This window comes from Zonotrichia albicollis, chromosome 5, assembly GCF_047830755.1.
Source record: "Zonotrichia albicollis isolate bZonAlb1 chromosome 5, bZonAlb1.hap1, whole genome shotgun sequence".
Taxonomy (NCBI): Eukaryota; Metazoa; Chordata; class Aves; order Passeriformes; family Passerellidae; genus Zonotrichia; species Zonotrichia albicollis.
The window spans coordinates 46,064,833-46,076,427 of record NC_133823.1 but is presented as its reverse complement, the minus strand read 5'-3'; the positions used below and the strand labels follow the sequence as shown (position 1 = coordinate 46,076,427).

The 11,595-nt window shown below is 40.1% G+C and overlaps 1 protein-coding gene across 2 annotated transcripts in view; it reads right to left on the bottom strand.

Annotated features, from left to right (window-relative positions):
* Positions 1-492: 492 nt before the first annotated feature.
* Positions 493-11,595, bottom strand: part of BEND4 (BEN domain containing 4) — a 31,641-nt gene continuing 20,538 nt past the window's right edge. The window contains exons 3-5 of one of the 2 annotated variants that reach the window (XM_005490535.4): positions 10,916-11,007; positions 7,409-7,649; positions 493-4,211 (exon numbers count right to left, since the gene is read on the bottom strand). In XM_005490535.4, coding sequence (XP_005490592.1) covers positions 3,994-4,211; positions 7,409-7,649; positions 10,916-11,007 — 551 coding nt within the window. In that variant the 3' untranslated portion in view covers positions 493-3,993. The remainder of the gene's footprint in view (positions 4,212-7,408; positions 7,650-10,915; positions 11,008-11,595) is intronic. The other variant, XM_014269524.3, reaches the window with a different exon arrangement.

The following is an 11,595-nucleotide window of genomic DNA, read 5'->3' as shown; positions in this document are numbered from 1 at the left end:
GACACCAGCCTGTGGGCTGGCCCTGGCTTCACAGCCCAGCAGCAGTAGTTTGCCATGGTGAATGTTTGTCACTGTAATTCCTCTACAAATTATCTGGAGCCAGGATTTTCTAAAGCGTTTAAGAGAACAGGACACATTCAGCCATCACTGGATTCTGAATTAAAATGGGATATAAACGTCACTTCTTCAAAATCCAGGTTTTAAGATTGTAGATGGGTACTTCCTTTCAATAGTCTTTCTATTTAACCAGCACATAAATCTATGTGGCTGTACATTGAGGTGAAAATGATTTATATGATATTCATACTTGAATTCTTCATAATCTTTTCCTGTGCTTTCTGGTGCTTCATACCAAACAAGCATTTAATGCAAAAGAAAATGCTCTAGCCCTTTATATAAATCTAAAACTTTTAATATCTATTTATAGTGAGACCCAGGTATCATGGCTGTCACACTGACACAAGATTGCCTCTAGAGAAAGGAAGAGACAGATTAACCAGAGACTAGCTTTTATTGTGCATTTTTTATGCAACAGAACAAATGGAACTGGAGGTATGTAGTAAAACCAATATTCAAATTAGAATTAACACCTGAAATAGTAAACTGTAGGTAACAAATGTCTTTATAATTAAAAATATTGACTGTTTAAAAAATTCTCTAAGATTTTATATTCTTTAAAAGAAATGTGTGTTGCCACATAGAAAACAATTCACACATCCTATAGAAATTGTCACAAAAACCTTACTAGTCTATATTACACTATGCACTTTTCTTTTGTACAATATCTGATAAAGATCTATCCCTAATCTGTACTTACTCTACACAGTACAATCATCATAAGAAAGTGTTCATAGAATTAACTACACCATAACAATAAAAATATCAGGATTAATGTTTTTTTTAAATCACAGTTTCTCCACAAATATTTGTCATAGAAAATATAGCGAAGGCATGTTGGCACAGATGGGCGTGCGGTGCTGCTACACAAAGTTTGAGAGAAGGCAGATACATAAATGACAGTAAGATTAAAGCCTATGGAAGGATAAGACAAGAATCTCTGTCCTCTTGGGACTTCCTGGAGTGACATGATAGATAGCAGTTTCCTTCTGTTGCTGGGAAGGGATGTGCTGGCTTACAAAGCACACTGCCTAAATATGGATATCTCCCTCTGCAAGGGCTTATGTGCTATCTATTATTTTAGGTCCCATATCTAACATATTGCAGATATTTAGATGCTTCAATGTGTGTGAATTTATAACACCTAATGAACAAATTAACTGGAATAAGTTGTTGTGCAAGGTTTGGGATTTTTGAAATGAAATGTGTGGGTTAAGTGGCCATGATGGCAATTGAAAACAGACAACTGACAAAAGTTTTTATACTCTGTTATTTTAAAACAAAACATGAACAAAAATATGAGCAGGTGTCTGTTAATGCCTGTCTGTGACCATGATTCATGTCACTGGCCAGTGCACATAAGCAATTGAGGACAAAATTTTGTTTATAAAGAAAGGTCCAAACCTGCAAAGCCATTTCTACTGCCGAAGTGGCTTTCAGGATGAAATTATACTTTTGGTTATTTTGCACAATGAGAGTAGAGGATTGTGAGTGGCTCCAGGATGCTGGCTATGCTTTTTACACTAAGAATAAAGCTAGGCTTACTAGTTATTTCAGCACATCTTTCAGTTATTGAGAGGTCTGTCCAGTTCAGTAATTCTGTTCTGCGACTGCTATAAAGTGTTTATATCTTAAACATCATACAATTAAGCATCTGAAAGGAAACCATCACAATGTTTACAAAAATACAGCATGATACATATCGCTGTGGACAAATTTACAGTATAATGTTGACTCACACGTTCGGACATGTTTTACCAAATAGTTCTGGCATGTGTCACCACATTAAACATAGACCAGCAAGACTTACACCATCTGAGCAATGTAACATCTTCTATTATAGTTCTTTTTAAAAAAGTGTAAGTTCAACACCGAAAAGCTACTATAGGATATCTGTACTGTGACATTTCTATACACTGAATTTCTCCTCCAGAGGCCACCATGTAGTGTGACTGCTCCAAGAAAGTCACCTCCTGTCTGTAATGAAGGAATGCTGTACTAAACCCCTTGGTCCAGTGAGTGACTAAACTTCTAGCTGACTTTAAGAAAAATAAATTAATTATATTTGGGCCAGTGAGTACCTTTCAACCCCTTTTCAAAAAAAATCACCAAAATTAAAGTGAACTGAGAGGTATTGGACATTTGAGGGCCTAAAGCACCCAGGGACTGAGCAAGGTCCTCTCCATGGCAGTGCATGGTGAGCCCATGTCCCGAGATGCCCCATGGGCCAGGAGAGACCTGTCACAGCCACAGGCAGAGGGGGTGAGGGCAGCAAGGGGCTCCTGTGTGGGTGAGCTGAACTTGCAGAGACTGCCCCAGCCCTGCAGCCAGGCTGGGCTCCAGGAGCACTGCACCCCAGAGAGCCCTTCCTGGCCTCTGAGGAAGGGACCAGCGCCTCCTGCCTTGCCTGGTGCAGGGGGAGAAGGTGGGGAAGGGGAGGAGAAGGCAAAGGGAGCCATCAGTAGCTACGCTTGTGGCTTGACAAGGCGCTGGGGAGAGCTGGGGGTGTATGAGAGACGCGTTCAGGAGAGCCAACGCTGATGAGGTAGCACTAAGGATGGCCAAAAGTGAAGTGAGATTTCTTCCCAAAAACAGCTCCCTCTACCTGCCAGCGGGGAAACTTTGCCTCAGGAAGTGCTGGTTCAGGCTGTGGAGGATGCCAACACTGGCCTGAGTGAGCACACCAAGGTAAGGAGACAGAAACACCCTGATGTGGAAAGGAAAGGGCATTGTTTCTTTGGCATTGCATGTTTCTGGTGTGGATCAATTTAGAAGGACAATGGACTCCTAAACATTCAAAATTAAACTTTTTTTGTGGATCAGCTTTTGTTTTTAAAGCTAGTATTTGCTTCCAATGTTGTGCACCATTGCAAATTCTGCTCCAACAGCTCTTACAGCTCTCAGTCTGGATCTCATGTCTACCTACCACAGAACACTAAACCAGATTCTTCTAGCCCAACCCCTCCCTGAATGCAACATTGAGCAAAACCAGCACATGGCCTCACCTCTTTCAAGGAACGGATATAAAGCACAAATTAAAGTGAAAACAAGAAAAGGCAATTTAAAGCCTCTAAAGCTACATAATATGGCTGCAGAATAGGAACAGACAAAGGAAAATCTGTCTTCTGAAATGGCAATTTGTTTTTAGCAATCTTCTTTTAATGAAAACTGTCATGATCAACTCTAATCCTCTAGAAATCTAGATAAATATACTGTCTATCTGATATACAATGCAATTTTTATCTGTTAGAAATGCCTGTTATTGTTCTGGGTCTTTGAAGGATTCTGCTGTTGATGAGTGCTGCTGTTTTACTCGGGAAGCTTAATTTCCTGACAGAGTTGGCTAAGAAAGTCCCTGGATTTTCTGTCTTGTGGGGTACTTTAAGGTAGTATTCATAGTTATGTTCTTTTCTGTTAGCAAATGGGAAACCACTCCTTTTTTTTTTCTCTTTTGAGTGTGCAGACTTGTGGAAATCTTCTAGTCAGGGAAAGCAAATAGCACCCAGCTGTTCCGAGTCTGGGCCTGGGATTGTTATCAGTAGGCTGAAGAGATAGTAGCTGCTGTTTCTTTAGACACTTCTATAGTTTTTAAATGACCTTTCCTCTACAACTGGATGAAATGGACTGCATGTTCCCTTTGAGTGTGCTATGAAGGGTTTGGAAATAATAGGCACTGAGAAGTCCAATAAAGCAGGTCTTGAAATGGATTTCTTTCTGTTAACTGGGATATGGTAGGATGGAGAAGCTGAAATGTATGCAGTATGTGTTCAAACATGCTTTGGACTCCTAAATGACAGCAGGGTTAAGTATGTTCAACAAACAGTCTCTCCTAAATTGAGTGGTTGCTGCTGCAGGACGACGTGGCTCTCAGTGCCATCAATCTCCAGAAGCATCCTGCATGCCCCTGTTGAAGACCTCGTCCTGCGAGCCCGGGTGCTCGGTGCCCTCGTAGTAGGAGGTGCCATTGTGCAGGAAGGTGCCCACGGCGCGGCCCTGGCGCGCGTGCCCCACAGCGTCGCTGAACACCTTGTTGATCTGCTCCTCAGAGGGCATCCACCAGTCCGGGTTGGAGGTGCAGTGCATCCTAATGAACTCTGCAGGAAAACAGGCAAGCATTGAAATCAACTTGTCTTCGCAGCATCTGCTATTGCCCAGGTGTCAGGAGCTCATGGGAAATAAGAAAGGAGGTATTGCTGCTGTGCTTAAGCAGAGGGAAAGCCTTATGGGGGATGCCATGGTAATGCCACCTGGACCTATTTTATTTCTGCATAAGTGTGCTTCTCCACATGCAGTGTATGTTGTTACACCTGAGTTACCTAGGTGACTTATGGGACCTGGATATAAACTCCTTTCTTGTGGAAATACAAAGAACTAATTCGAAGTGAAGGCTGTGATTCAGCATGTGCAGTAAGTGTAAAAGCTAACATGAGCCAGGACATATTTCATTAGAAGCCTGTTGGTATCTATACCTCAAGGTGATTGCTGTTGGATCTTCCTGACCTCCCTCTGCTGGCTCCTTCAGCACCTGCAACCTGCTGGAGCCCCCAGCCTGCTGGAAAATGTCACTGCCATTATTTCTGTTTGGTGCTCCTGTCTGTTTGGGAGATCTTTCTTTTAAGTTCTGCTATTTTCATCTCCCTGTATTTTATACCTATTTTTTCAGAGACTAATTTGGCCTTAGAAATAGCTAAATGAGATCAGAGAGCTGATTTGGGGAGCCTTGCAATAGTTTTCAATGCAGGAGAAAATGAATTGTAGTGCGTGTATTTTAGCTATTTAAATAGCTGCTGCTGCCACATACAGCTATTTGTATGTGACGATTACATTTTTTATAATTTATTTTTCACATTCTTTGACGTGCTATATGCTAGGCTTGCAGAAGGTGCCCTGCCAAGTCTGGAGTTGTAACTGCTAGGCATAGCTCAAATAGGTGTATTTGGACTTTGAAACATCCAAATATGATTTTAAATGTGAGGGCACCTTATTAGAGATACTGGATACAGTGTAGCTCATATAGAAATGGAGCTGCTTATTTATTCTGTAACATTAGTAATTCCCTCATGCAGCATTGTGTGTCCCAGGATATTTTTAAATTCTATTTTCTACTGTTGACAAGCCAACAGCACAATAAGTGGTGTAAGGTAACTTCATTACTGTCACCACATCTCCAGACAGGGAATGCTGTGCTTTTACATAAGTTCCCGTGCCTGCAAGGTATCTCATCTGTTGGACAATTAGGATGTGATTTTTGCATACCTCCTCCAGCAGTGTGTCTGCAGAAGTGATAGCAATCTCTGTTTTAAATTCATTTCCCTGGAAATCCACACAAGCAACAGTAATTCCTACCTAGTTATGTTCCACACTCATCTTTTTCTCAGAGAAATGGTTACCATGTAAAGTAATGCTATAATTTAAGCATGCCAGGATGTTTTAAAACTGGTTCCAGACACCAGTCAGTTGTAGGAATATATTAAAAATGTTTATATATATTTAAACTCTGAGTGCAGACAGAGAACCAATTTGCACTCTCTGCTATGGTGGAAAGGCATAATTAGCTGGATTGAGAATTAGTCAGACACTTGTTACCTTGGCTTGTAAATGAGTAGGAGCCAGTGGCCAACTCTCAGCACTGGAGAAAGTTGTCATGTCCCCACCTACACACGAAGGCCCAAGGGAGAGCTGTCTACTCTGCTTTCTTAGCTGGCCATTACACACTGCATGTTTTGGCTTCCTCTTCAAGCTTCTGACAATTAAAGAAATTACCCTTTCTCTTCCTCCCAAGGAGTGTTCCCTATGTTCTGCATGTCCAGGGCCTCAAAAAGAGAGCGGCTACAAGCAAAATTCCATGTACAGGTGCATTTACTATTAGCCTTGGGAGGCAGGTGAGAGAAAGGGGAAGAAAAGGGTATCAACACTGTGCTTGTGCACAAATTATTAGGTGATACTTAAAGTAACTTAGTAAATGCTAAAGTGCTTGTTTCCAGCCTTCATTTTCCAGAAGAACTTCTGGGCCCCTGCTCTCTCTAGGCCTCTGCAGCACAGTGTACAATGGATTTGCCCTCCAATTTAGCTCTAATAGAGTTCTGGTAGAGTCTCATACGGCAGCTTAAAAGATTATTTTTTAGTACAAAAAGTGCTTGTTTGCCTCATTTGTCTGTATGTAAAATCTGAGTTCATTACCTGGTTACATCAATACTGTACCCTAACCTCAGGCCTTATCTACTTAGCCTTGATGGATTCTTCTACCCTAAATGGGAAGAGGCCCATGCATCTGATGTGTATAACCACTTGGGACTCCAGCTGGATGAGTGAAGATATTTTTATCACTGACTGACCACAATATAGCTTTTTACATTGCATTGATTAGTAAAACATTATTGAGATTAGTTCAACCAAAATTTCACGTATGTGCTCAAAAAATATTACAAAGTTAACTATGAGTTAATTAAGGAAATAATAAGCATATGCATTTATACAATGCAGATTTTGAAACTAAAAACATATTTTTACTTTGGTTTTAAAAAGTCCTGTTTTGTATGTTTTACTATAAAGCTTGCTAGCAGCCTTTTCAAACAATTTTAGGAAACCAAAGTACCCAACATTCTTTTCAATCTGTACTCTTTCTGTGCAATATCCTCACTGTCTAGCGTGAAATGCTTGCAAAACTCCTCTCCCTTTTCAGGCCAAACATGGGGGAGAGTTCTTCCCTAACATTTTAAGGCAATGTTGCATCAGTATGCATAAAAATAAGGTAAATTCTGGAAAACATCCTTATGTATACTTTGTAATTAATCTGAAGATATTCTTCACCCTAGAAGACGTTTTCAAACTTACTCTGAAACTCAGCTTCTAACTCCAACGATGCACTGTGTTCTTGTGCATCATATCCTTACTAAACATTAAACTGTAACTATTCCTTTGGTTAGTTTTGCTGTGTATTGCTGTTAACAAATTACCTGAGCTTATTATAAAAGAGTGTAATCAGGAATGTCTGGTTTTGCTTCACTGCTTTTTAAAGTGTATTAGTGTCATGTACCCTTGCATTTGGGTCCTCTCTTAAATAAGAGGCCTTGTTTTTTCCCATCAAAAACACCCCAAACACATATATTATACATACATACATACACACACACTTGTATGTATGTATGAAAAGAAAGTGGAGGGTTTCTGGGTGCTTGCCACCTGCCTGTGAAACCCCTTCTAGTTCAGCCAAAAATGCTTCTACTGAGGCAGAGCCAATGTGGTGAAATGAGATCACATATGGTGGACACTGAGCGAAAAGATGCAGTACCTCTGAGACATGTTACTTTAACTGGATCCAGAGGACGTCTTTCAGGACCTGTCTCTCCTGACTGCACTGACCTTTTCCTTTTCCCAAGGCCGCATGAGTACTTAAGCTCATCGGTTGTGAAAACAAATCTGATGAGATAGCGGAGGAGCCGTCGTCCGTCTTTCTTGGAAGAATTTACAGCCTCATCCCACTGTTTACTAGTGATGTAGACAGGGTAGTTGTTCAGCAACTGCTTACTCCCCTGAAAAAGTGAAAGATTTCTGTTGCTTATTTTACAAGGCAGACAAGTGAAAATGTTAGTTGCAATAAAAGATACGTTTTTAACTATCCACGATACCGACAGCGAAACACAACCCAAAGTGAACACTTAGTTACCCTTACAGAGAATGAGCACTTCTAAAATTACATTTCCATTTTCTAGAACTCAGGTTGGGTGAGGTACAATGTATACATTTTGAGAGGTGCAGCTATTGATAATTTCCACTTTCATAAGCAGGTTAAAAAGAGTTAAGAATCAGCAACTGGGCATACTATTTAAGTGTAATGTTTCTTCTTAATATGGTAAAATGCATAAAAAGGGTCTTTGAAGAGCCTGATCAAATGGATCACTTCATCACAGCTGATAGTTTCCTTCAGAGGCGACTCTTTTGGTCTATTTTTATAATAAATTTATTACTTCTGTAGAACACACCTGAAACTTGACAGCAATTATGTTACTGTGAAAAATGTAAAGAAAATAAGTAAAGCAACTATGAAAACTAAAAGCTTCATTATTATTAATGAATGCTGTATTAACTCAAATTATAGCTTTAAAGAAATGCCACTGTGTCAGCTGGAAAGAAATTTTGCTTTTAACCTTCATAATTTGTGTGCTTCAATATTCTAACATTAAATGAATGCTGTGGGAGTAATTATGGGGATTCCTGTAATCCACACACATTTATAAGCCCTCTTAAATCAATTGTACCTCAATTGTATTTAATTCTTGTTGCCCATAAAATGCTACAATTCAGGATTACCCAATTAATGTAAGATGGTACTGTTAATATACTTGAAATAATTGAAGTACACAATGAAAACCCAAACCACACCCTCCTAGAGACTCATTCACTTTTACAGCTGCACTTCCTTATCAAAACACATAAATCTGATAGCCCAATTAGTGAACCCTTTGTGTAGCCCTGAGGTTTGACAGGAGCCTGCAGTGAGCTGGAGAAATGCAGGTCAGATGCTCTGGGAGGTGCTCAGCCACAAGCCACACTTGTGGGCAAGTGCTGCAAAGTTCTCAGGCCTTTGATATCTGAAAACTATTTTAAGGACTACCCTTGCCTCCTTTCACATATTTATTATAGCATCCTGGGAGACAGCTTGAGAGCATCTTTGAAGTTTTTCCTCAGGTATTTGTTTTTAATTTTTTTGGCAAGTTTGGTAAAATATGGAAGATTGAATTTGGTGAGACTGTGCTGAGATTATCATTAGATAATCTGTGTGATCTAGAGTCACACCACCTTCCAGTGGGGTTAGCATCACTGGGGGCTCACCTATGTGATGTCTGCTACTTGCTTGCCTTGCTATAAGCTGCTGGCAAAGATAGCTGTGAACAAACACAAAATGTTGCAAAGAAAGCCAAAATGTAAGGGAAGAGATGGACTTTGTCTGTCTGAAGAGCCACTCCTCCCCAGACACTTCAACACTTCACTCCCCTGTAGCTGTAAATTCAAGCTCTCACCCCCAAGAGAAAAACCCTTCACCTGTAGTCTAGCCCTGTTAAATCTGGGGCTTTCTCTTTGCACTTTATTTTCTCCTCATGTCACTGCAAACAGGTCAGGGTCAATTCCTGCCCCTCCATTCATGACACAGGCCGCTGCTTTAGTTTTTGCCCATACATGATCCCCTGGGATGCCTGAATGTCAGAAGAGCTCTGCCATGGAAGAACATTATAATCCATCCAGTCCAGCTCCTTGTTGTCTTCCAACACTGGGAAGGAGCTGGGGAAGGAAGAAGAGCAGAGGGGCAGCAGGGAAAGCTCTTTGGAGGCAATATATTCCTATGCTGAAGCAGTTGTGACAACTTTGCCACAGAGCTGGCAGGAGTACTCCCTTGGCTTGTTCCGCTGCATCTGTACAAAGGACCATGTGATCCTCACGCTGGTACTTAATTGCTTTTCAGCAGCTAGTTCACATCCCTTTTATATAAAGTAAGTTATTTTCCTACCTTTGATTTCTGAAACCTATTTTTTCCTATAAAAAACCCCTTTAGTGAAGCAATGACGGTTTTTACTGACACCACTGCAGAGTACAAGCTGCAGGTGACTGTAGGTGCTGCCCTGCTGTCAAGCCCTGCCAGGCCTGGCTTGGGCAATGCAAGCCCACAATGGCACAGGGTTGGGCTCCAGGCTTGCTCATGTGCATTAGGGACAGATGCTCATGGGTGGCTTTGCTAAGCAGCAAGCTATCCTAGAAGCTATTCTGTGTTTATATATATACAGCACTGATGAAAATAGGGTGCAGCAAGGCCCAAATCTAGATTTCATGAGAGCTCACACTGCTATTAACTCAGGAGAGGGTAATAAATTTTGTGTAACTCCTCAGCCTCAATTTTATAACACTTTTCTCTTGTTCTCCCTGAAATGGAGGATATTTTTCCTCATTCTTCTCCAAGGCATGATATAGTGTTATGCTACTCTGTTAAACAACTACAGGATTCCTGCTACAGATACACTTTCATTGCTTCCTCAGAGAGTAAAGCACTTCTGGGCAAAACATTCTCATTAAATATATGATGTGGTTTGGTGTGTCCAGCAGTCATTAAACTAAAACAAACATAAAAACTCCCAGAAATGAAATAAGCAGACTCTGAAGGAAGAACCAAAAATACAAATGTATCTCTGCTTGTATTTGTACATGATAAAATTTACGAATAAAAGATTAATATCTGTGTGTTTAATTGAATAAAAAATTCTGTCACACTGTGACAAGCTATTCCTTGTGAGACATTACAAAACAGCCTCAGTACTTGAAAATTTTAGTTAAGCAAAAGAGCATTAAAAAAAGGAAAATGAATCCTTGGATGATAACAGCTAGTGATAAATATAAATATGTATATATTAATTTGCACAGGATAGAACTGAATGGAGGAGCAAAGTGATACACACCCTGAACTGCAGCATGCCACGTGCAGCCACGCTCAGTAGCTACAGCTGTCACCAGGGAGCCCCAGCCCAAATTCTACCCACAAATATGGTGTTTCTGAAGAAAGAGGAGAGAAAAGGCACCCAAAGCAGGGCAAGCACACCTGGTGCTGAGGCAGGGAGTTAGGTGCTGCTCAGGAAAGTAATTCTAGATGATACTAATGATGTGTTTCCTCCATTTAGGGTATTACTGTACCTAAAAATTACAGGTTTTAACCTGTTTTTCTACTAAACGCCTGCTGATTTATTTGGCTGCATGTTTGTAATGAATTATCCAGCACAAAGAGATGCAGCTTAGTGTTTTCACTGTACACTACCTCGGTTGGGTGGTCTGTTGGCTGGGGTACCATGAGCTGGTTGTGATGCTGAAGTACAGTCTTCAAATAATCTAAAACCGTCTGGCAGGGCACTGCATGAAAAAAATTGCAATTACTGTACATTAGGTATAAAGCACAAAATAGAACAACAACATTAAATCAAACAATGTTCCTTAGTATCTCTGTTCTATGTCTGTGAGATTTATTTCAAATAGAAAATACTTCTCATTTTGATTTGTGAAGATATTTCATGTAATAAATGCACAAGTATTGTATTGCCTATACTGAGATCTCTGCAATTACTTTTATTTTTCTGCCCACTAATTTTCAAAGGTTTTTTTCCCAAGTTTGAAATTATAATTACTCCAAATACAAATTAGGTCAGCAGTAATGATAGTAAGAAAAAATATATCTGTAAATACTGTAAAAATCCCAAACTGTACAAAGGAGGAAACATTTACTGGACCTAAATAATGCATTGATTAACATGTAAATATGATTAAATATTTTTGAAACTACAGTCTGATTAAATATACTAAAGAGATTCAATGACTTGTATATTCCAATTTGTACTCCCTCCCTCCTCCCAGATTTATTATAAAACTAGGTGTTAGGCAAATTGCTTTATTTCTCTTTGCCCTCATCCTCCCCCCTTTCCATTCCCATCACTCTTATCCATT